Raw genomic sequence first — 26839 nt, 5'->3', positions numbered from 1 at the left:
CCCATTCTACCTCTCCCTTTCTCTTTCTCCCACTACATTCCTTTCTCTCACACCTTAATTTTATTTTTTAGATATCATCCCTTCATAGTCAATTCACACCCATGCCCTCTGTCTACATATACTCCTTCTAACTGCCTTAATAATGAGAAAGGTCTTGTGAGTTACAAATAACATCTTTCCATGTAGGAATGAAAATAGTTTAATCTTATTAAGTTCCTTGTGATTTCCCTTTCCTGTTTACCTTTTTATGTTCTTCTTGAGTCTTATATTTGAAAATCAAATTTTCTATTCAGTCCTGGTCTTTTCATCAAGAATGTTTGCAAGTCCTCTGCCTTGTTGAATATCCATTTTTTCCCTCAGTTTTTCTGGGTAGGTAATTCTTGGTTGTAATCCTAGCTCCTTTGTCCTCCAGAATATCATATTCCAAGCCTTCCCATCCTTTAATGTCGAAGCTGTTAAATCATGTGTTATCTTGACTGTGGCTACATGATTCTTGAATTGTTTCTTTCTAACTACTTGAAATATTTTCTCCCTGACCTGAGAACTCTGGACTTTGGCTATAATTTCTCTGGCAGTTTTCATTTTGAGATCTCATTCAGGATGTGATCAGCAGATTCTTTTGATTTCTATTTTACTCTCTGGTTCTAGAATATCAGGGCAGCTTTCTCTGATAATTTCTTGAAAGATGATGTGTAGGCTCTTTATTGATCATGGCTTTCAGGTAGTTCAATAATCTTTAAAATCATCTCTCCTGGATCTATTTTCCAGATCAGTTGTTTTTCCAATGAGATATTTCACATTGTCTCCTTTTTTTTTTCATTCTTTTGGCTTTGTTTTGTTGCTTCTTGGTTTCTTATAAAGTCATTAGCTTCAATTTGTTTCATTCTAATTTTTCAGCAATTATTTCATTCAGTGAGCATTTGGACCTCCTTTTCCATTTGGTCAATTCTGGTTTTTTTAAGGCATTTTTCTCCTCATTGGCTTTTTGGACCTCTTTTGCCATTTGGCCTTATCTGTTTTTTAAGGTGTTATTTTCTTCAGTATTTTTTTTTGTCTCCTTCACCAAGCTGCAGACTCTTTTCTCATGCTTTTCTTGTATCACTCTCATTTCTCTTCCAATTTTTCCTCTACTTTTTTTTACTTGATTTTCAAAATTCTTTTTGAGCTCTTCCATGGCCTGAGACCAACTCAAATTTTTCTTGGAGGCTTTGGATGTAGGAGCTTTGATTTTGCTATTTTCTTCTCAGTGTGTACTTTGATTTTTCTTGTCACCATAATAACTTTCCATAGTCAGTTTTTTTCTTGCTTTTTGAGGGCAATTGGGGTTAAGTCACCTTCCCAAAGTCACACAGCTAGTAAGTGCGTCAAGAGTCTGAGGTTGGATTTGAACTCAGGTCCTCCTGACTCCAGGGCTGGTATTCTATTGACTGCACCACCTAGCTGTCCCTCATAGTCAGTTTTTTTTCCTGTTGTTTGGTCATTTTCCCCAGCCTATTACAGGACTTGTGACTGTTTGTTAACATAGGGTTCTGTTTTCAGGGTAGAGGGTGAACTGTCCTAAGTTTCAGGGTTTTATGCAGCTGTTTTCAGAAATACTTCAGTATTTTTGTTTTCAGTTCTTCCAGAGTGGTGTGATCTAAGGAGAGGTGTTTTCTACTCTCCTGGCCTGTGGTCTGGTCTGTGACAAGCTCTGCTATGCCACTGCTCCTCCTTGCCCTGGGAATGTCACTTGGGACTTGGACATGGATCTGAGTGTGGGCAAAGCAACAGAGTCCTGCCTCAGTGCTAGCAAAGAGACTCCTATAATTTCCTTCTGACCAGATGTTCAACCCCCTTACTGTCTGTGGGCTGAGCCCTTCAAGCAGCTGCCACTGCCACTGCTGATTCAGTCACTCCCAAGGCTTGCTCATGGCCAGTTGGAGCCTGGCTGTGCTGGCAGGGCCTGCACTGGACTGCGCTCCACTCATACTCTGTGACAGGCTCTTTCTGCTGACCTTCTAAGTCATCACTGGTGTCTGTGGGCCTAGAGGTTCAGAAACTGCCACAGCTGCCAGAAATTCAGTCACCCCGAAGCTTACTCCAGGTTTGCTGGTTCCCAGTCTGTGCTGGTACAGCTTATGCTATACTGCATTCCTCTCTCAGCCTGGTGTAACAGACCTTTCCTGTCAACTTTGTAAGCTCCAAGTCTTGGGCTGGAAAATTTTTCATTCTGTCTTTTTATAGGTTCTTCCACTCTAGAATTTGTTTAGTCATTTTTAAAGGTATTTGGAAGGTTCTGGAGGAGAGCTCAGGAGAGTCTCTGCCTTTACTCTGCCATCTTGGCTCCTCCCCTCCCCAATGTGCCCATTCTTGAAGATACAGACCAAATGCTGCCTCCCCCATGAATCTGACTTTGATTCTTCCCGCTCAGCCTGGTCTCTCTCCTCATTTGATCTCAAAACTCTCCACTTTTCTTCTAACTGGCACTATATTTATCTGGGGCATATATGATACCAGTAGAGGGAGTAAGGACTTTGATGACATCACTGAAGTGATGAATGTATGTATGTATGTGTGATTTTATGTCTTTATCTTCCCTAGAATATTGGAAACTCTTTAGGGACTCTTTCTTTATAATCTTTGCACCTTTGTATCCCATCCTTAGCACAGTGCATGTACTTGATACATATTTATTCAATAAACAAATAAATAAATGGCTAAATGAATAAACGCTAAATGAATTCTCTGAGTTCTAGTTGTACAAAACAGGATCTGACCAGCACAGCTGGGGGAAACATGGTAATGACTTCAATAATTCTGTGAGAAAACATCCAACAGGCCAGCATCATTATGGTATCAATATGAATTTGGAAGTTTATTATTTGGAACCATAGGCATTAATTCAATGAGAGTTGAACAAATTATAGGCTCAAGAGTTCTATAATATGTATCTTTTATCTCCTGATTTCCACAGATTCTCTTCAATAGCACTCTATGGACTCTAGTCCATCTGTAAGTTTATCCTCTACCACAACAGACATCTATTGATTTCCAGCTAAATAAGTGATGCCCTTCCAGTCCTGTTTAATGGTAATACAGTAACCTAAATCACCCTGGACAAATGTAGGCATTAAGTGGAGTTGGGAAGGAAGGCAGCAAAGATATCAATTATCTACTGAGCAAGCAGATCTATTGAGCATCCTAATACAACTCACCGGGCAGCTAAGTGGCACAGTGGGTAGAGTGCTGGGCTTGGAGTCAGAAGGATCTGAGGTCAGATCTGGTCATTGATACTTTCTAGCTGTGACCCTGGGCAGGTCACTTAACCCTGTTTGCCTCAGTTTATTTGTCTTTAAAAGGAGTTGGAGAAGGAAATGGCAAACCACTCCATTATGTTTGCCAAAAAAACCCTAAATGGGGTCACAAAGAGTCAGACATGACTGAAAAAACAAGTAAACAATAACAACAAAATCCAATCCACACCCCTCTCTTTAAGTGGGTGGAGCTTCCCTAACAAGTCCCTCCTCTTTTTTCCCTTTCCAAGCAACTCATCCTCCACCTTTTCAAGGAATGACTTATCTTTACAAATACTGACATGGCAAAGGGCTTCTGCTACTGAAAAGATAACTAGGAAGGAAAATGTCTACTTTTGCTTACTTAAAGTGTACTGTTCTTACCAGTTTACAATTTTATTTCTAGAGAATTCTAAAAATCATGAATTTCCAGGCAGATAGCCATTCAATGCTGCTCCTCCACTTTGTCCAACTGTTTAAGAGGAGCTCCCAAGCCCTTGGGTTCAGTCTGAACCAAACATTTCATTTCTCTAGAATACGTAATTATCTCAAATGGAATACAAATAGTTTAGCATGTTACAGCATATTAGCTTAAGTAACAGAGTAAAATTTAAAAATAAAGGAAAATACCTTCTACCATATAATCAATCCTCACTTGGGAGAAAAAAGGAAAGAAGATACTCTTGTATGTGTGTGTGTGTATGTGTATGTGAGTGTGTGCGGAAATTTTTTTTTAGACTTGAATACTAAAACTTAAATACATAAGAAAATAAAAAGAAACATATTACAAACTTAAATATAAAATAAGAAAAAACATGTCACATGCATAGCAGAATGTCAGAGAGAATTCAAAATATATAGCAATAAATTTCCATTTCAAATACTTCACTTTGTGTTAAAATCTCTCTATTTTTCTTTGCTTCCTTGTAGGTTTTCTTTTTTTCTCTGCTGTACACGTTTTACTTTGTTCTCCCCCCCCTTCCTCCAGGCTACAATTAAGTGAGGATATACTTATTTTTATATATAAATTTGTATATTTTTATATATAATTTACATATCTTTATATATAAATATTGATATATACATACACACATACATATACATATATACACATATGTGTATATATCTCAAGATTATGCTTAGCTCTGCTCAGTATGAGATTTTTGACTGGAAGCCCAATTCTTTTGCTCTTCAATGTGTAATATTCCAAGACCTGCAGTCAATTAGTGTTGCCAATTAGTATAGAAAAAAACTATATATATATATATATTTTTTTTTTTTCTTGTTGCTTGTAATATTTTATCCTTGAGCTGAGGGTTTCAGAATTTGACTATAATATTTGTTTGGGTTTTCCTTGTAGGATATCTTTCAGATAGTGATTGGTGGATTTTTTCTATTTCTACTTTCCCCTCTTGTAATGCTTTAGGATAATTTTCTTTAATTATTTCTTGTATTATTATTGTATCAAGATTTTTTTTTTTGATCATAGTTTTCAGGTAGTCCGATCATTCTTATGTTTTCTCTTCTTAATCTGTTCTCCAGATCAGTTGTTTTCTTATGAGGTCTCACATTCTCTTCTATTTTTTTCATTCTTTCTGTTTTGTTTTGTTATTTTTTGGTCTCTTATGATTTTGCTGGCTTCCCCTTACCTAATTCTGATTTTCAAGGAGTTATTTTCTCCCTTAAGACTCTGGATCTCCTTTTCTAGTTGGTTGACTTTCTTTTCATAATCTTGCTTTTCTTGGATTGTTCTTATTTATTTTTTTAGTTTTTCCTAAATCTCTCTCATTTGGTGTTTAAAGTCTTTTTAAAGTTCTATGCATTCTCTTTGGGGGAGGTGAACATTTCACCTTACTCTTTGGGGGTAGAAGAGTGTTTCTCTGCTTCACTATCCTCTTCTTAAGATGAACTGTGGTCTTCTCTATTCCTATAGTAACTCTCTATGGCTGGATTCTTTCTCCTTTGCCTGTGCATTTTTTTTCCTGGTAATAGCTTAAAATTTTGTAATCACCTCTGGTCCTGGGGGATGGGAAAGAAGATAGTCTTGATTCTTCCTTCTAGTCTTTACTATACCCAAAAGTTGTAGAAAGGTACATAGTTTTACTTCCTATAATATGGAAACCTTTGTGGGGATAGTGTATAGAAGACAATGAGGGAAGTATTTTATTGGGTATCATTTAGAATAAAGTCCTACTTTCATGCCTCACTGGGCATTGAGCCAAGGCTTGGTTTTCAATATGTTGATCAAGTGCAAAGTTCTGGCAAGTTTTATTCATTCTGCTCATTAGGACAAATATATGGAGATAGTCCATGTATGCCTGTTATCTGACAACTTAACTATTTAAACTGAGAGAATTTTATCACCAAGTTGAATGCAGGAACTCTAAGAATTGAGGTGCAGAGGGATTACAGTTTGCATTTGGGGAGGAAGAATCTGCTCTGACAAAATCAGATCCTTGAAATATTTAACTAGGATGATTACTGTAAGCTACTGGGTCTGAAGACAGGTTAACATTCAGCTTAAACATATTAGCAAAAGGTCTTATTGTCTTGAAAATACAAGGATAGGTTTTTAAAAATAATTTTATAGATGTTTATGCAATTTTAAAGGAATATTAAGAGATATTTACAAATCTGTAAAGTGATGAAACACCTAAAAATTTTTTCATTTTGTAACATTTTAAAAATGATTTCATTTTTCCAAAGTTAGGCCTAAAATAGAAAATAAAATCAGTTAAAACTTACTTTTCTGAGGATATCTTAGCTATACTTAAAGAGGATTTTGTTGTTGCCATGTAAGGTTTCCTTGGCAATTTTTGTCTGCTTCCCAAGAGTACTTTACTTAAAGTATTTTCAGCAACAAGATAAAAAATGGTTCGTCATTAGTATGGGGATAAATTATGTTATAAAAGTATGATTTTATAATTACCTATATTAAATAATTCTCAGTCCTCAGAGAAGGAGTTCAATGCTCATAAGCTTTGGCCAAATTAATTCCCTTTTTTATTCTATCTTAAATGGAATTGTAAAACTAACCAAAAGTCAATCAACTAGAAGTCAAAGTATAATTCATATTATTATGTTAATAAATTACAAGATATATTGATATTTTAATTGCTGCTATCGAAGTTCCAAACAAATCTATCTGACTTGGGAATAAATTTGATATGAATTGGAAAAATTTTGTTACTGCTTAAACTGAGCCCATGATTCTCATATAAAAAGAATTACATAGACATAATCATTAAATTCATTTTAAAAAAATTGTTCCTTTCTGGAAGAATTAAATAATAGAGGTTATGACTTACTATATATTTGGTCCAGTTTTAGACAGGCACTTAGACCAGCCATGGCACTTTAAATAAAAAAACAACAAAAACCCTCCAACAACCTGTTATTCAATATAGATTGAAAACATTTGTGAGGTTTTGTTGGGGGGGGGTGGGTTTGGCTGTTTTTTTTAAAGATAATTAACATCTAATTGAACAAAAGTAAAGGGGAATCTTCATTGATTGATTAGGAGGTTTCACTATTGCATGACTTTCCTTGGGAATTACAAAGCAGAGAAATATTTACTCTAACTTGATGGTTCTCATGCATTGTCCTAACAGTTGAAATAATCTATAGAATATTCTTTTCACATAGAGTTTATGAAATTAATTGTAGAGCAGCAGCCTTGAATGATAGGTAGAAGCATTGCTTTGGAGTCTGGAAGATGGAGGTTCAAAGTCTTGCCTTTAAACACACACTAGCTATATGATCCAGACAAATCACTTAATGTCTTAGTGTCCCAGACAACTCTCTAAAGTTATAAAAATCACAGAGCTCTATCAGTAGAGTAAATTTGCACATTGATGAAAGAAATAAAATGATTTTCAATCAAGTAATTACTAATTATGAAATACATAGTTTTTAAAAAGCTACTTTTTAATATGGCAATTATTAATTAGTCTTGGGAGAAATAACCATTTAACACTTTTGTTCAATCTTTTACGCTTTTGAAATACTCAATAAACAAAATCTTAGAAGCAGTAAGGGCAAAAGGGCTAACTCTCTCATTTTATTAGTGATGAAACTGATTTTGTTCAAATTCAGATTAATTAAATTTTGTTCCAATTGTTCAAATTAACTGATTTTGTTCTAGGTCACATACATGGCTAATTAATGGCATAACCAGGGCTAGAATGCACATCTCCTGAATCTTATAGCAGAAGTAACACTGAATTGTTATGCTGCTTCCTTACATAGTAGTTCCTGAAATAAGATGTTCTAGTTCTAAAGTTATCTAGTTGAAGAATCCTGTTAAATTATAAGTGTGTTGTACAGTTGTTTCGGTTGTGTCTGACTCCTCATTATCCTATTTGGGGTTTTCTTGGCAAAGATACCGGAGTGGTTTGCCATTTTCTTCTCCAGTTCATTTTACTGATGAGAAAACTGAGGCAAACAGGATCAAGTCACTTGCCCAAGGGTCACACAGCTACTAAATGTCTAAAGTCAAATTTTAACTCATGTCTTCTTGACTTCAGGCCTGGTACTCTATCTACTGGGCCACCTGGCTGCCCCAAGAATGTAGAGTTGCCTTCAGCAAATGGAAATAGGAAGTAAATTTCCTTCTATTCTTCCCAATAGCTGAATTGTCCCCTAGGACACCTAGGACAGTGCAGGTGAGCCTGTTGGACCACATGTGAAATGCTCCTCAATGCAGGCTAAGCCACTCCTGCAACAAGAGGCTTAAAAAACTGGGTGTGCCCCTGTGCACCACGCTAAGCTGACGATGCCTAATGCAACCAATGGCATAGGGAAACATCACATCCTGTGTGCAAGTTTACAAAATGTTGGGAAGGGCAGTGGTCTCTTGCTTGTGGTTCCTAACAATTATTTTTCTTAGGAAAACCAACTATATGCCTGCAGATGAATGATCATTTTGGAAGAACAGTTCACATTTATATACTACTTTATAAATGTTTACACAGTGTGTTCCTTACATTTCCATAAAATTGGTAGTACAAGTTTTTCTCCATTTTACAGATGAGTAAACTGAGATTCAGAGAGCTTAAATCTCTTGCCAATGGTCATATAGCTATCAGAGAATCAGAGCTGGGAGCCAAACCCAGAGTTCCAATTCCAAGTTCAGAATTCTTTCCATTGTATTGTTCTCGGAAGACTTTGGAAACACATTTCCAATGCATAGGCCACCAATAACAAGTAAGTCATATTTTCACAGTTGACTGGCAAGTAAATTTGGAACAAAGAACTTAGTTTTCCACAGAACTATGTTCTATATATTCTTGCCACTTGGGAAGCAGAACAATTGGAACAGGATCAGTATTTTCTCAGTTGTCATCTTCCTTTGCCCCTCTGTCCCATTCATCACTTCTGACCACCCTCTCTTCCTACATACTCTGTCATCTCTGAGTCTTCTTGGCATTGCTCTCTCAGATCTCCTACCTGTCTGACTGTCCCTTTGCAGCTTCGTTTCATCATCCACATCATGTCCCTTAAATTGTTGTATACCCCAAGGCTTTATCTTGGACTTTTTGTTTATTCTTTCTCTACACACTATACTTGGTGACCTCATCAGTTCGAATGGATTTAATGATCATCTCTAAGTAGATTTTCCCAAGCCTATATACACAACCCCTGTCTCTCTCTTGAGGTCCACTCGTGCATCAACAATTTGCTTTAGCTATTTCGAATTGCATATCCTATGGACATCCAAACCTCAACATGTCCCAAATAGGATTCACTGTCTTTTCCCACAAGCCTTCTCCTTTTCCCAACTTTCCTTTAATTGTGAAGAGCACTGCCATCCTCTCCCAGTCACCTAAGCTCACAATGTTGCTATCATCTTAGACTCCTCACTCACACTTGACCCACATATAAAATCTACTGCCGAATCTTGTCAACATCCGTATGATTCCTTTCTCTCCATTCATGTTACCACCACCCTAGTACAGGCCCTGATTCCCTCTTGCTTGGAGTACTGCAACAGCTTCCTAATTGGCCTCTGCCCAATACTCCAACCCATACTGCACACAACTGCCAAAGTGATTTCCTAAAATGCAGGTTTGACCATGTCAAGTGCTGAGATCACAAAGAAAGCCAAAAACAGTTCCTCCCCTCAAGAAGCTCAAATTTTAATGGAGGAGACAACACTTGGGGGGACTAGGAAAGGCTTCCTACAGTAGGTGTGATTTGAGCTGAGTCTTAAAAGATGCCAGGTGAACGATGTGGAAGAAGGGAGGGAGAGAGAGGGGGAGGGAGGGAGGGAGGGAGGGAGAGAGAGAGAGAGAGAGAGAGAGAGAGAGAGAGAGAGAGAGAGAATTCCACGCACAGAAGAACCTGAGCTACAGCTTGAAAACTTCAAAAAACTGAAGTATACTTTGCACAAACATTAATTATAAAAAGTCAAAAGGTAAAATTTATTTTATTTTTCACATTGGTTAAAATAAGATCAGTCTGGTATTTGGAAAATAAAAAAATCAAATGGTAAAATTTATTTTGTTTTTATTATTGGTTGAAATAAGATCAGATGGAATTCTACAATTAATAAACACCAGTTAATCAGGAAGAGAACCCTATGAAAATATATTGTATACAATGTTTTCAAATGAATACATCACCCTTTCCTTTGCAAATTTTCTTAGAAATCAAAAATGGCAGGAAGTAATAGCATCTTACTGTATACATATACATATTTATAAAATATGCATGTATTTTGTTTCCACCTCTATTTTGGTGACTGAGGAGAGATCTGTAGTAATTTTAATGGACTATTCTACTATGGTAATCATTTTCCGCATTGTCTCAGTTTGATTTTGACTAACATTTGGAAGTAATTTTTATTTTATGAAGCTATAACTAGTAGGATCTTAGCAAATATTAAGTCAATTTTATTTTAAACACCAAAGATTCCCTTACACATATATCTTGAAAGACTTATGAAATATCAAAAAGGAATGTAGAATGAATAGCAAATGCTATCAGTTAAATAAACATAAATAATCATAAAATATTCAGTATTATAACATTTATAAGATTGAAATGAATGTTTTTTCTAATTTATACCTTATACATTTTTTTTATCAACATCTACTTTTCATTTTTAATGCCCTGCAATCTAAATAACAATTGCACTAACTGAAGTAAAGGCTAAAGTGCTAATCCATGCATTTCCGGTCTTTCAAATTTAATTGAGTGAGAAATGATTGCATTATCTCATTTTAATTGCTTAAGAGGCATGTAATAGATCAGCTGCACAAACCAAAGACATCTTCTTACCGTGACATTGCTTCAGCTGGTGCAATAACCACTTCTTCTGAAAAACAAGTTAAAAAGCCTCAGTATCTCAAGTGTCGGTTCCCTTGATACAAATTCTGATTACCAAACATTGTAGCCTTTATTTTCTGAAATAAATACACTGGAATAAAGAACTGTATTACTAATGCTACATAGTTACATAGACAATTACTTTGTGATATTTCTTCTTAATAATTTTGATAAATTGATAGGTATTACAAACATATTTCTGTTAAAGTAATGAATTATTTACCATTTGGATCAAGCACCTGCAATTTGCCATAGTGTCTATTCTTTGGTTCCTAAAACAGAAAAAGAGATAATAAACATTTTCATCATTATTTCAGTTTGGGGTATTTGAAAATATTTACTCAGAGCCTTTAAATAAATATTTCTAACAGATAAACTAAAATGTCTTGTTTTAATAAAGTAAAAAAAATGTATAAAAAAACCCCACATACATGACTAGATAACTATGAAGCAACTCTAAAGAAAAGTCTAGAAAAGTTTTCTCTTACCTTAGTAATGTCTGGTCTGTCTAAACAATTCCGCCTAAAAAATAAAATATTTTAAAAGAATATTCCATAATTATCTAGTCATTAGAACATATTTAAAAGGAAAACAAAATTTCTTTTTATCTATGAGATACCAAGCATACCTCTTTTTCATAATAACTTTTATTAGTATTTTAAGTTATTTAATAAACTATTATAATTATTTAATAAATAGTATTTATTTAGTATTTTAAGGTTTCCAAAAAACATTCACATGCATTATCTCATCTAACTTTCACCAGCCATTGGTATAGCCCTTACATAAATTATGATGCCCAGTTTACAGATCACACCATCATTGATTTAGAGCTGGAAAGAATCTTAGCAATTAGTCATATACCTCAAACTATGAAGAAGATATTAAGGCTTGCAAGCTTTAAGCATCCTGTTAATGGTCACCCATTTGATGCCTTTATAAGTGCCAGCTCTTCTCCCTCCCCCTATCATTTTATATTTCTTTATATACTGACATGCTATTCTCCACCCCCTCCCTACTCAGTAGGATGCAAACTCCTTTAAGTCAGGTCCAGAGAGTTTTTATCTTTGTATGCCCAGCAAGTAACAATGCCTGGCATATAGTAAAGACTTCATAAATGTTTGCTGAATTGGTTTGAATTCATGGTTGGTACTGATTGCTTCTGATATAATCATATTAATTTTAGTCTGTTCAAACTATATCCTTTTGGATTGTAAAGGTTGTAAAATTCCTCAAGAGATACTGATAAACACTTCAGTGCCAGGAAAAGAGGTTCAAATGAAACCTTGTTTGAAAGAAAAGAGGTAGAAGTGATAACCTCTAACCTTATCTACCCTTCCTTATAATTTTGTAAAATGCTGACTCTACCTAGCTTATAAACTTTTTGTTATTTTTCAGTTGTGTCTTACTCTTCATGACCCATTTGGGGTTTTCTTGGCAAAGATACTGGTTTGCCATTTCCTTCTTCAGCATATTTTACAGATGAGGAAAACTGAGGCAAACAGGGTTAAGTGACTTGCCCAGAGTCACACACCTAGTAAGTGCCTGAGGCTGGATTTGAACTCAGATCTTCCTAGCTATCCATAAACTTTAAGGCCCTGAGATTTTAACATCTGAAGACAAACAACAAATCTCTTTTCCCCCCTATGAATTTCCTTTTCCTCTCTTCCCCACTGACTGTAACCTAAGAAATCACGAGTTAACTTTGGCTCACCTTCATAATACTCTTCTGTATACCCTTACTGTTGTTTCTCCAAAGAACAAAGCAGAGAATGTGCCACCTTTAATAATGCTGTACCTGAACATCAGGCAGAGAGGCCATGTAGGCACGCTGATGAGGAACAGTATAATATGTACAACTCAAATATATTTTTCCTAGACTTGTAGGAAAAAATTATTACTATATGAAATAGAGGTAGGACTGTTAAAAAATTCAATGTTTTTTGACCAAGTTAGAGGTTAAGTATGTGCAAGAAATATATATTGCCTTCTTCCAGCAAAAACCTATTTAAGAAAAATAATTCTTGCCTTATACAGGTTTGACTATGTGTTTTAAAAATTATAACTTATTACATAATTTTTTTTTTCTTTTTGGAGTGGGGAAGGCTGGGCAGTTGGGGTTGTGACTTGCCCAAGGTCACACGGCTAGTAAGTGCTACATGTCTGAGTCCAGATTTGAACTCAGGTCCTCCTGACCCCAGGGCAGCTGCTCTATTCACTGTGCCACCTAGCTGCCCCAACATAAATATATATTTTTTAAAAACAGAGAATTAATGTCTGAAACAATGAATTTATCACTTACCTTTTAAAATATATAAAAATTTTAATATAAATTATAATTATTAATATATTTTATATAAGTATAAAATACAATTATATTTCAATATATTTACTAATTACTATGTACTTAATACATAAATACATTTAAAATATGTTAAATTTAACATGATAGTAACACAATGGCATACTTGGCTGTGTCCCTTCTAAACTTCCTTCTGCTCTCTTGTGTATTTTTAAATGTTTAATTGATCTTTTTTTTTCTTTTTGAATCACATTTATTATTACTCAGTAAATTTCCCTAAACATAGTCAAGAGAAACAAATCACATTAACTATATCTGCAAATCTAAGTCTGTCTCTGCACCTCTTCTCCATCATCCGTCTGTCAAGAAGTGGAAAGTATTCTTCATCATCAATCTTCTGAGTCATGAGAGGATATTTCATCAATTAGAATTTTGAAATTTATCAAAGTTGTTTTCCTTTACATCACTGCAGTCATGTAAATTGTGATTTAATTTTATTCGCTTCACTCAGCATTGGTTCATTCAAGTCTTTCCAAGTTTCTTTGAATCCAGCAGACTTTCCATTTCTTATGGCTCAGTAATTATCATTTTGATTAATATCTTGTACCACAATTTGTTTAGTCATTTACCAACTGATAGGCAGCCACTTTATTTCTAGTTCTTTTTTTTATAACTAAAAGTGCAGCTATAAATATTTTTGTACATAAAGATTCTTTCACCTATTTGGGACATTTCTATTGCTGAATTTAGTAACTTTTGGGATAAAGATCTAATTACTTTCCAGAAGGGTTGGATAAATTCACAGTTTTACCAACAGTTCATTAGTGCTTGTCCTCTTATACCCCTTACAAAAAGTCTTTTTTTTTTTTTGGCCATTTTGACCAATTTGAAGGGTATAAGAACCCTGGAGTTGTTTTAACTTCCATTTCTCTACTTAATGATTTGGGGCACTTTTATATAGAGTTATTGATAGCCTGCATTTTAAAATTTGAGAATTGCCTGTTTATATCCTTTGATCAGTTATATCCTAGCAAATGGTTCCTGTTATCTCAAATTTGTGCTAATTCCCAATATCATTTGGATATTAAGACTTTTATCAGAGAAGTTGCTATGAAGATTTCCCTCAATTAACCTGTTTCCATTCAAATTTTACTGCATTACTTCTGTTTGTACAAAAGTTTTTCAGTTTTGTGTAACCAGAATTGTTCATTTTGTCTTTTATTAGGCAGAAGAAGGTACCTGAATGAAATATGATTATGAAGACCAGAAGGTGAGGAACAGGGCTTGGAGGGGAATGAAGGCTGGCCAGCCTGGGCCCCTTCACAAAATGGAGGCTCCAGCAGGAACTCATCAATGGGAGAAAGGAAGTCTGGCCTTATGGAGGAATATTCCAAGGTAAGTAGGCTGTAGGTGTGATAGGATGCTACAAAGTAAGGAAAGCCCAGGCACTAAGGGAAGTTCAAAGATAAGACAGCAGAAGATGCATGATTTTGAAATCCAGAAAGTAAGGGACAAGATCAGAATCTCTATTCCATGTTTGGTTAGGAATTTTGCTCCCACAGTTGTGAAATGTATCTTTTTCCCTTGTCCTTCAATTTTTTAATGATATGACCTTCCTTTATATATAGGCCATGCATCCACGTGGAGCCAGTCTGGCACATAACGGTTACTCTAAACTTAATTTCTGCTAGGCTGCTTTCAAGTTTTCCCAGCAAGTTTTGTCAAATAAGTGGTCTTTATCCTAGTAGCTGGTATTGTTAGATTTACTTAACACTATGTTACTATGTTTGATTGTTTCTGGGTTTTATATACCTAATCTGTTCCACTGTTCCTATTTTTCAACCAGCACCAAATAGTTTTGGTAACTACTACTTTAAAGCATGGCTTGAGAATGTCTACTACTAGAAACAACCATTTCATTTTTTTTTCATTATTTTCCTTGAGACACTTGGCCTTTATATGTTTTCTAATGCCTAGAAAGATACAAGTTAGATTGCTTTCTTATTTACTTTTTGGTTTGATGGTTACCCAGTTATAATATTAATTCCTCCCCACTATTTTTCTGAATGTGTAAAAATGACTTTTTTGCCTGCATTATTCAGTGGGTTGATTGGGCAAAATCAAGCAGGCAACAAACATTTAAGTGCTTCATACAGGGATGGGGAACCTGTAGCCTGGAGGCCACATGCAGCCTTCTAAGTCCTTGGGTATGGCCTTTTGACTGTGTCCAAGTTTTACAGAACAAATCCTTTTTTTTTTAAGGGGATTTGTTCTGGGAAGTTTGGATTCAGTCAAAGGGCCAGACTTAAGGACCTAGAGGGCCACATGTGGCCTCAAGAATCCAGGTTCCCCACCTCTGGCTTAATATGTTCCAGGTGTTGTGTTAAGTGCTGGGGATACAAATACAAGCAAAAAAGAAAGTTAAATCCTGCCCTATTTATACATCTAAATATGATATAGAGGTTCACATTCTAACAGGGGAAGACAACCATAAATGCCTGCAATATCTTTTCCTTGTATGGCAAAGAGCTCATATGCTTTTCTTAAACCATGACCTATACCGACATGTCATCTCAAATGTTTTCCCCTACAAATCCAGGACTTTTTGGAGTGTAAAATTCAGAACCTAAGTTGCATGTCTCCTATAGGTAATTTTGTTATTTCATTCTAAATTCTCCTCACAAATTTCCCTTAACAGTCTCTCTCTTTCATCCTTCTTGGTCTCCATGTTAGTTACTTCTCTAGCTCCAGATCTACATTTCCACCTGCCCCCTGTACTTACCTGGATGTCCTACAGTACTTCAAATTTAATATACCTAAAACTGGACTCATCATCAACCTTTGCAAATTTTCTCTGCCTTTCCCCACCATATTTCTATTTATGCCATCACCATCCTCCCAGTTAGGAAGCTATGGGGGGTCAATTTTGACTCTTCCCTCTCCATTTTTCCTGAAACTAAATTAGTTTCCCTAATGGATACTACCTTCCATGCTCTCATTGTTGTTATTCAATTGTTTCAGTTGGGTCCAACTCTCCATGACCCCATTTGGGGTTTTCTTGGCAAAGATACTGAAGTACTGCCAATTTACTTTCCCAGCACATTTTCCAGATGAGGAACTGAAGCAAAAAGGGTTAAGTGACTTGCCCAGGGTCACACAACTAGTAAGTGTCTTGAGGCCAGATTTGAACTTGGGAAGATGAGTCTTCCTGACCTTAGGGCCAGCACTCTATCCACTATACCACCTAGCTCCCTAGTTCCCCTGTCCCATTTTATGCTACTTCTGCACTCTCATAGTCATTGCCCTCTACTGAGTTCAAGAATTCATCATCTGTGGCCTAGGCTAGGCTCCTATCTTGATCCTGTGCTTCCAGTTTCTCTTCATTTCAATCCATCCTATACAAAGGCCAGAATTAGCTTATTAAAGTACAGATTTGATTTTAATACCCTCTTGCTTAAAAATCTTCAATAACTCCCCATTTCCTGTAAGATAAGAGTCCAAAGGCCTTAGCTTACTATTCAAGGTCCTTCATAATCTGATACACAAGACTGATGTGAACAAAGCACTTTGTAACTTTGTCATATTATTACCTTTTCTATATTATTTTCCACTATTCCTTTCTGTGCACTCTACGTTCCAGCAAAACCAGACTACTTGTTCCCCAAATATTCATGACTTTATTCATTGTTACTCCCTATGCTCAGAATCTCCTTTCTCCCTATTTCCACGTATCCAAACTTACCTGTCCTTTTAAGTCTAGCTCCAATGTCCTCTACTCCAAGAAGTCTTTCCTGATCTGCTATAACACCAATGAGATATTCATAGCAACCTACAGAGGCTATGAATATGCTGGTGAAATGCTGAATCACAAAATATAACAGACTTTCCACATGGAAAACAGAACCAAAACATTTATTCAAACACCAGAAAGCCAAATCCCAACACAAGAAAGTCAAATCCATCATAGCAACAAGGATATCTATACATAATAACACGTCAGAGGGCACTGCCATCCCCCAGTCTTCCCCTTGCTAGGGCTTTCCCACAAACACTCACAGCTCACTGCCTACTTCCTCTCTCTCTCAACTCTAACTACTCTGACCAACTTCCTCTGGGCTCTGCTCTAGCTCTGCCTCTTCCTGTTCCATCCTTCCTGTTCTACCCCTTCCTGTTCCACCCTCTTAGCAAGCTCCTTCCACCACAGACTCATGATGAATTTGGTTTTCTGGTGTTGGGATTTAGCTTTCTCATGTCTGAATAAGTGTTTTGGTTCTCTCTTCTATGTGGAGACTCTGTTATATTTTGCAATTCATAATTATGCTGCCATATTCATAGCCACCATAGTCACACTGGTACTACATCTGCCCAGATGAAAGTGACCTCTCAGAACCTCCACACTCTGGAACTTGCTTGTAGCATATATCACATTCTGTTCTTATAGTTAAGCTATATAAAAAGAATCTCCCACACAATAGTGTAAACCAGTGATGTTAAACTCAAATAGAAATGAGTACCAAAAAACTATATATAAGGATTTCAACAGGCCTTATATTGGCTGAGAAAACCACAAATTAACTTTATCTATGTTCTGCCATATTTTTTATTTAGTGGGTTTGGTGGCCTCAAAGCTGCCTGAACCTCTGGTATAAACCTACTCAGTCAGGGATCATGTCTTGTTCATCTTTGTAGCCTTCACAGATGGTGGTGCATAAGAGGTGCTTGATAAATGTTTTGAAATAAATGAAGTTCCAGAAAGAATATCTGGGCATTGGTAGACATGACAATATATTCTTTAGGCCATATGTTTTGTCCCACAGATTCTCTTTGTGAAATTTAATGTTTTTTATAACAAATCTTTTGATAGATAACCATTTACAGAAATGATCTGATTTCCAGAGAGAGAACCTGGGAGCTAAATGTAGCAATTGCTAAATCTTATATGGTCTTGATTGTGGCCTCACAGTATAAGAATAGTTTCTTTCTGGGTGCTTGAAGTATTTTCTCCATTACCTGGGAGCTCTGGAATTTGGCTATAATATTTCTGGGAGTTTTCATTTTGGGATTTCTTGCAGGTGGTGAACAGTGGAATATTTCAATTTCTATTTCAATTTCATATTTCTATGGTTCTAGGATTATTAGGGAAGTTTTCCTTTATAACTTCTTGAAATATGATGTCTAGACTTTTTTTGATCATGGCTTTTGGGTGGTCCAATAATTCTTAAGTTAGCTCTCCTTAATCTATCATTTGGGTCAGCTGTTTTTCCAATGATATATTTCACATTTTATTCTATTTTTTCATTCTTTTAACTTTATTTTATTGTTGCTTCATGTTTCATGGAGTTATTAACTTCAACTTGCCCAATTCTAATTTTTAAGGAATTCTTCTCTTTAGTGAGCTTTTGTATCACTTTTTTCATTTGGCCAATTCTGATTTTTAAGCATTTATTTTCATCAGTGAAGTTTTATATCTCTTTTCCCATTCTGTTTTTTAAGGTGTTATTTTCTTCACCTTTTTTTATGCCTCTTTTGTCTTTTCTTTTTTTTTGTATTGCTCTCATTTCTTTTCCTGATTTTTCCTCTGCCACTCTGATTTCATTTTGAAAATAATTTTTAACTCTTTCAAGAATTCTTGCTGGGCTTGTGTCCAATTCACATTTTTTCCCCTTTGAGGCTTGCTTATAGCTGTTTTGATATCATTTTATTCTTCTGTGTTTGTGTCTTGAGCTTCCCTGTCATAACAGTAGCTTTTTATGGTCAGATTATTTTTTGTTTGTTTCTTTGCTCATTTTATACTTTTAACTTTATGTTCAAATTGGGCTCTGTTCACCTGGGGGAAGTGGTGGGGGAGAGGGTGAGGGACTTTCCCAGGCTTCAGATTTGAATTTCACACTGCTGTTTTCAGAGTTAGTTCTGAGGGTTTGGAAGTTTTCAGTGCTTCCAAAGTAGTATGATCTGGGGGGAGGTGTGGTCATTGCTCTCCTGGTCTGCGTCTTTATCCAAAAAGGGACCCTGACCCCTTCCTGACTCCAGGACCAGCTCTCTATCCACTGAGCCACCTAGCTCAGGTCTTGATAATTGTTGCTTATTCCAATGCTATTGTACAAGTATAGGAACTGAAGGCAGAAGTTAAATGACTCACCCAAGGTCACATAGCTAGTAAGTATCTGAAGTTGAATTTGAACTCAGGTCTGACTCCAGACCTGGTGTTTTATCCCTTGTACCACCAGCCCTTTGTGCTACCTTGTTGTCCCTAATATCATCCATTACCTTGAAATATTAATTTGTCATATGAGTTTATTTTTTCTTACCCAGAAATTGCCAAGTCAGCTTCCAAAAATACTTCACCTATAAAGAAATTAAATTAAAAACAAAAACACAATTATTTAAGCTAAAAGATAAAAAATTTGCATCTCTAGTTTTTAAAAATAAATTTCATATTCATTTAGTTGAGAGTTCCATATATTATTTTTTGGGTACCTGTTTTAATGTATGCATGAAGATGAACTGCTTCTGTTGTAATTCATATGAAACTATTTTATAAACAAAAGAAAGAAAAGCAACAACTTTATGGTTTCATGTTTTGACTTGTGACCTAAGGAGTTTACTACTTTTTCTTCTGAAACATGGTCTAGCACATGAAATAAGAAAGTTTATACACCCATTTCGATGCTCTATCTCCAAAGTGGGGTATGTATACTTGAAGTGGTATACAAAATAACCCAATAGGTATAGGGAGAAAATACTAAAGCTGAGGAGATCAGGAAAGTTGTTTAGTTAGCTTGTTGCTGCTTCTACTGCTCTCCATTCTCCTGCTGGTCCCCAGTGTGAACTGTACCAGACAGTCTCCATGTTCTTCTACAGGTAGGTCTATGGCCAGGTGAACAGTCATCCTCTGCTCTTACCCTGTGTATCTCTGGCCCATATGAATGGAGGACAAGCACTCTTCTGCTTCATACTTTTTCTCTCCCCTCCCACCCTTACTGAACTCTGTAATGGTAATGGGGGTTTGAAGATCTTCCCTGAATCTTGTATTGGCAAGCAAACAAGTACTTAGCACCTTGTTTCAAGTTCATTAAGAAACAGAACTTGTGAATCCCACAGTGGGAGGAACTTGCTGGTGCAACAGGAAGAGGTGGGGCAGGGAGGAGCTAATGATCATATATAAGGAGAGGCCCAGGCTAGAGAGAGCAGAATTGAGAACAGAACTTGTGGTGGCAGAACTGAGAACTGAGAACTGAGCAGAACTGAGAAGAACTGAGAAGAGAACTCTTGTGGTGGCAGAGTCAAGAAGGAGAAAACTTGTGGTATCCTGGCACTCTCTGTTTGTCTGTTCTGTCTGTGTTGATGTTTGTGATATTTTCTACAGAAGCCCTGGGAGCTTACTGGAAGCCCTGAAAGAGGATTTTTCTGGTTGTTTGTTTACAGAACTCCTGGAGGAGGGTTTTGGAGGTCTTGGGACTTTACTGATGATTTGTATTGACCTTTTGGACCTTGTTTGTGGGTCTTTGTTGATTTCTATGTTGATGATTTGTGTTGACCTCTTGGACTTTGTTTGTGGGTCTGTGTTGATTTCTATACTGATGATTTGTGTTGAGTTCTCAGACCTTGTTGGTGGGTCTGTGTTGATTCCACAGGCAGATAGTGAATTGATGATGGTGCCGGCAATGTGCATGAATGTTGTTTTGACTCTGTTAAGCTTTGTCTTCCCAGAAACAGGAACTGTGAAAGACTTGAGGTGGCCTGGACACTGTGAGCTTCAATATGGAACAGGAACTGGATGAGGAGCTACACAAGTAGCTGGACAAGGAGTTGAGAGCTATCTGCTTTTGAATCCAGGTGACAGTTGCATAGATTTGGGCAGGAGCTGGGGCTATGAAAGAGGAACCATGGAATCTGAGAGCCAGCCTTGAATCAAGATGAAAAGACCTCTCCTTGGGTATCTAATGCAAACTGAGAAGATCATAATTTACTGTGGCCTAGGGGTAGAAGGATTTTGTACTATGTATCCTCTACCTCTTCAGGATCATTGAATTAAGGATGATTGGAAACTAATCTCCAATTAAGAAGAAAGACTTTTTGACTGAGAAGATTTATACTATGTGACCTGGAGAACTTTGACCTTTGTACTTTGTGTCCATTATTGAATTAAGGACTTACTAAATGATTGAGTTGCTAAATGATTGTATCTTTTGCTTAAAACCACATGAGCACTTTGGTGAAAACTATGTGACCATTTTAGTGATAAGTTGTTATGTCATAACATTGTGAATACTGTACTTTGATTTCTGCGAATGTTTTGCCTCAATTTACTGCTGAATAAATAGAGAGTTCACTATACTATGTAATCAGAACCTTGAAGCTGTTCCCAGCAGCAGTCCTCTGGAAAGCTGCTTGTGCTTGTACAGCAGCTCAATAGCATGGGAGTAAGCACCAGTTATTAAGACCTGAGCTAGGTGGCTCAGTGGATAGAAAGCTGGGCCTAGAGTCAGGAAGACCTGAGTTCAAATCAAACCTCAGACATTTCCTAGTCATGACCTTGGGCATGTCAATTAACCTCTGTTTGCCTTAATCCACTGGATAAGGCAATTGCAAACCAGTCCAGCATCTTTGCCAAGAAAATACCATGGACAGTATGATCCATGATATCATAAAGAGTTAGACACAACTGAACAACAACAACAATAGATTAATATCCGAGAGACTAAACAGCTGTAGCTAACAGTGGGCAGTGGCTAGTGCCTACATTATGCAGTTCAGCAGTAGCTAAAGTCTGCATCTTGTTCAGCAAAAATATTACTTGATTCAGGCACATACCCATTCATCTGGCTAGAATATGCCCCACTCTTTTTATTGGTCTAGACATGGGTGCCAGATGGGACCAACTATAAAAAAAATGCATACCTTATTAAAATGAAAAAAAGGTGACCAAGAGAACATCAACAACTACCAACCTATATGCCTACTACTCTATTCTATGCAAAATGTTTATGAGTCATTCACACATGAATTGTAGGCATCCTCAGTGAAGTCATTAGTAAGGGAACAAGTAGGGTTTTGCAAGTGATATTCAAAAATGAAATGCATTTTTATCATGTCACAATTAGCTGAAAGATTTAAGGGAAAAAAATACCATTGGGTTTAGTGTTTATGGACTACAAAAAAATTATTTGATTTGATAGAACTAAGCACTTGTCTTATAAGATCTTTTAAAGCAAAGTTACTCCCATCCATACATCAAGTTCATTCATGATTCTGTGGAAGATGGAATAAAAAAATAATCCTGTTTAGTGACCATCTAAATAAATAAACGAGTAAATGAATGAATGTTTAAAAAATGAAAGCGAGGCCTGGAAGGCTCGGCCAGGAGAGGCAGGCCCAGAAGGGGCCTGATCAACTCAGAGGGCAAGTCATCCTACCAACCACAAGGGCCACTACCAGGCCTATCACCAAAGGGCTGGGACTGGAAAGAGCAAGGTAAGAACCAAATACAGGGGCCCCTGTCCTGGGCAGCAAATACTCCTGGGGCTACCACTTCATAGCCCAGAAATTTAAAAAAAAAAGCCCCTATCAGGACCTCTGGAGACCAGGATGACAGACTGAACCTCACCTGCTCCAACCCCCCACCCTCTGACCCTGAAAACATAGTAACTACTGCCCCAGGGCAAAACCCTCTACAGTAAAGGCTTGGGATCCCTAGAGGAAGGGCATGGCTAGGGCTGTATCTCAAAATGGGTAGAAAGCAGACTACAAAGAAAAAGACTCTGGAGTCCTACTATCCTCAGAGGTAGGAACCAAACTCAGAGGGAGACAATGTGGATTCCACACCCACACCTGAAACATCAACAGGGAATGGGTCCCAAGCACAGAAAGCTCTCCTAGATGAGATCAAAAGGAACTTTGAAAACCAAATGAGAGAGATAGAAGACAAAATGAAGAATTCTCTCAAAACCAAAACAGCAGAATTAGAAAAACATTATAATGAAGAAAACATCTCTTTAAAAAGATAAGTGTACGATATGGAAAAGGAGCTCCAAAAATTAACCAAGGAAAATGATTTGCTTAAAACTAGAATTAACCAAATTGAAACAAATAACTCTACGAGGAACCAAGAATTAGTCAAACAAAACAACAAGAATGAAAAATTAGAAAAAGAAGTAAAATACCTCAAAACAAAAATAACTTGGAAAACAGATCCAGGAAAGATAACCTGAGAATCATAATAGGCCTACCAGAAAATAATGATGAAAAAATGAGCCTGGACAACATTCTCAAAGAGCTCATTAAGGAAAACTGCCCTGAGATACTACAACCTGAGGGTAAAATAGAAATAGAGAGAATCCACTGGACACCTGCTGAAAGAGATCACAATCTGAAAAGCCCTCAAAATGTTGTGGCCAAACTCCAGAACTACCAGATAAAAGAAAATACTTCAAGTGGCCAGAAAGAAACAATTCAAATATCGAGGGTCCACAGTGAGGATCTCACAGGATTTGGCAGCCTCTACAATGAAAGATCGGAGGCAGTGGAATACAATTTCCCAGAAGGCAAAATAGCTTAGGTTACAACCAAGGATCACATGCCCAGGGAGACTGAGCATATTCTTCTAGGCAAAGAGATGGCCATTCAATGATATAACAGAGTTCTAGACCTTCCTGATGAAAAAGCCAGAACTCAATGGAAAATTCAACCTCCAATTATGAGATGCAACAGTGACGTAGAAAGGTAAACAAGGAGAACACACACACACCCTACTATTTGATAAGAGCAAACTGGTTATAGACAAGTAGAGGGTATGAGTATAAAATACACAAAATGACGATTAAAAAAATCTTATTAAGGGCTACAAAGGGACTGCAATGGAAGAAAGGGAATGAATGAAGTGGAAAAGGGTATATTATGCCACACAAAGAGGCATAAAAACTGTATAGCAGAGGAAAAGAAGGGAGGGAGATGGGAATCACATAAGCTTTTCCCTCATTGGTTCTGGTGCAAGGAGGGAATAACAACCAGTTAAGCATAGGACTCAGTGGAAAAGAAACACAAAAAGTATCATTTTAAATGTGAATGGAATGAACTCTCCCATAAAACGGAGACAGATAGCAGAATGGATTAGAAATCATGATCCTACAATATGCTGTTTACAAGAAACACATCTGAAACAGAGGGATACACACAGGGCAAAGGTAAAAGGCAAAAAGTAAAAAAAAAGAGGAAAAAAGGTAAAAAGTAAAATATATCATGCCTCAGCTAAAGTAAAAAAAGCAGGGGTAGCAATCCTTATCTCAGATAAAGCAAAAGCAAAAATTGACCTAATTAAAAGAGATAAGGAAGGAAACTATATCCTGTTAAAAGGCACCACTGAGAATGAAGCAATATCATTACTTAACATATATGCACCAAGTGGTATAGCATCCAAATTCCTAGAGGAGAAGGTGAAGGAATTAGCGGAAGAAATAGATAGCAAAACTATACTAGTGGGAGACCTTAATCTCCCTTTCTCTGAACTTGATAAATCTAACCTCAAAATAAACAAGAAAGAAGTTAAGGAGGTGAACAGGATCTTAGAGAGGATAGGTATGATAGATCTCTGGAGAAAACAGAATGGGGATAAAAAGGAATATACTTTCTTCTCAGCGGTTCATGGCACATACTAAAAAATTGACCATGTTGTGGGGCATAAAAACCTCAAAATTCTATGCAGTAAGGCAGAAATATTAAATGCATCCATTTCAGATCATGATGCAATAAAAATCATATGTAATAAAGGGCCATGGAAAAACAGACTAAAAACTAATTGGAAATTAAACAATTTAATCCTAAAGAATGAGTGGGGCAAACAACAAATTATAGAAACAATCAGTAATTTCATTCAAGAGAATGATAATAATGAGACAACATGCCAAAATTTGTGGGATGAATTAAAGGCAGTTCTTTGGGGAAGTTTTATATCCCTGAGTGCATACATGATTAAATTAGAGAAAAGGGAGGTCAACGAATTGGGCATGCAATTGAAAAGCCTAGAAAAAGAACAAATTTAAAATTCCCAATTAAATACTAAATTAGAAATATTGAAAACCAAAGGAGAGATTAATAAAATTGAAATTAAGAAAACTATTGAATTAATAAATAAAACTAAGAGCTGGTTTTATGAAAAAACCAACAAAATTGATAGACCCTTAGTCAATATGATAAAAAAGAAAGAAGAAAACCAAATTATGAATATCAAAAATGACAAGGGTGAATCTATCTCCAATGAAGAAGAAATCAAAGCAATAACTAGGAATTATTTTTCCCAATTGTATGCATATAAATTTGACAATCTTAGGGAAATGGACAAATATTTACAAAAATACAAGTTGCCCAGAATAACTGAAGAGGAAGTAAATTACTTAAATAACCCCATCTCAGAAAAAGAAATTGGACAAGCCATCAGTCAACTCCCTAGGACAAAATCTCCAGGCCCAGATGGTTTTACTAGTGAATTCTATCAAACTTTTAAAGAACAATTGATTCCAATACTCTACAAACTATTTGGGAAAATTAGTGAAGAAGGAGTCCTATCAAATTCTTTTTATGACACAAATATGGTACTGATACCTAAATCAGGAAGAGATAAAACAGAGAAAGAAAATTATAGACCAATCTCCCTCATGAATATAGATGTAAAAATTCTAAATAAAATACTAGCAAAAAGACTATAGCAACGTATCTCAAGAATAATACACTTTTATCAGGTAGGATTTATTCCAGGAATGCAAGGATGGTTTCATATTAGGAAAACCATCAGTATAATTGATCATATCAACAATAAAACTATCAGAAACCACATGATCATCTCAGTAGATGCAGAAAAGGCTTCTGACAAAATACAACATCCATTCCTATTAAAAACATTAGAAAGTATAGGAATAAATGGAGCCTTCCTTAAAATAATAGGTAGCATCTATTTAAAGCCATCAGCAAGTATTATATGTAATGGGGAGAACCTAGAAGCATTTCCCATAAGATCAGGGTAAAACAAAGGTGTCCAATATAACCCCTCTTATTCAATCTGGTACTAGAAATGTTAGCAGTAGCAATTAGAGAAGAAAAAGAAATCAAAGGAACCAAATTAGGCAAAGAAGAGACCAAGCTATCACTCTTTGCAGATGATATGATGATATACTTAGAGAATCCTAGAGAATCAAGTAAAAAACTACTTGAGACAATAAATAAATTTGGCAAAGTTGCAGGATATAAAATAAATCCACATAAATCCTCGGTATTCCTATATATTTCCAATGAAATTCAACAGCAAGAGATAGAAAAAGAAATCCCATTTAAATTACTGTAGACATTATAAAATATTTGGGAATCTACCTGCCAAAACAAACCCAGGACCTATATGAACACAACTACAAAACACTTTTCACACAAATAAAGTCAGCTCTAACAAAGTGGAAAAATATCAATTGCTTGTGGCTGGGTCAAGCTACTAAAATAAAAATGACAATTTTACCTAAATTAAATTATATATTTAGTGCCATACCAATTAATTTACCAAAAAACTACTTCATAGAGCTAGAAAAAATAGTAACAAAATTCATTTGGAAGAATAAATGGTCCAGAATATCAAGGGAATTAATGAAAAGAAATGCTAGGGAAGGTGGACTAGCTATACCAGATTTCAATCTGTATTATAAAGCAGCAGTCATCAAAACTACTTGGTACTGGCTGAGGAATAGAGGAGTGGATCAATGGAATACATTAGGCACACGAGATTCAGAAGTCAACGACTATAGTAATCTATTGTTTGATAAACCCCAAGACCCGGGTTTTTGGGATAAGAACTCACTATTTGACAAAAACTGCTGGGAAAACTGGAATATAGTATGGCAGAAGCCGGGCATAGACCATTATCTAACGCCATATACCAAAATCAAGTCTAAAAGGGTGC

General features: G+C 36.2%; 1 protein-coding gene across 4 annotated transcripts in view; it reads right to left on the bottom strand.

The window, feature by feature from the left end:
- ERICH2 (glutamate rich 2) overlaps positions 1–26839 on the bottom strand; it is a 107957-nt gene that overhangs the window by 32838 nt on the left and 48280 nt on the right. For 3 of the 4 annotated variants that reach the window (XM_069080682.1, XM_069080681.1, XM_069080679.1), the window contains 4 exons: positions 19212–19248; positions 11090–11123; positions 10825–10873; positions 10554–10590 (listed from right to left, as the gene is read on the bottom strand). In XM_069080682.1, the coding sequence (XP_068936783.1) occupies positions 10554–10590; positions 10825–10873; positions 11090–11123; positions 19212–19248 (157 nt within the window). The remainder of the gene's footprint in view (positions 1–10553; positions 10591–10824; positions 10874–11089; positions 11124–19211; positions 19249–26839) is intronic. The other variant, XM_069080680.1, reaches the window with a different exon arrangement.

This window comes from Petaurus breviceps, unplaced genomic scaffold (genome assembly GCF_028583685.1).
Source record: "Petaurus breviceps papuanus isolate PSGF00001 unplaced genomic scaffold, PetGlider_PUasm1.0 91133, whole genome shotgun sequence".
Taxonomy (NCBI): Eukaryota; Metazoa; Chordata; class Mammalia; order Diprotodontia; family Petauridae; genus Petaurus; species Petaurus breviceps.
This window is presented reverse-complemented; position numbering and strand designations above follow the sequence as displayed.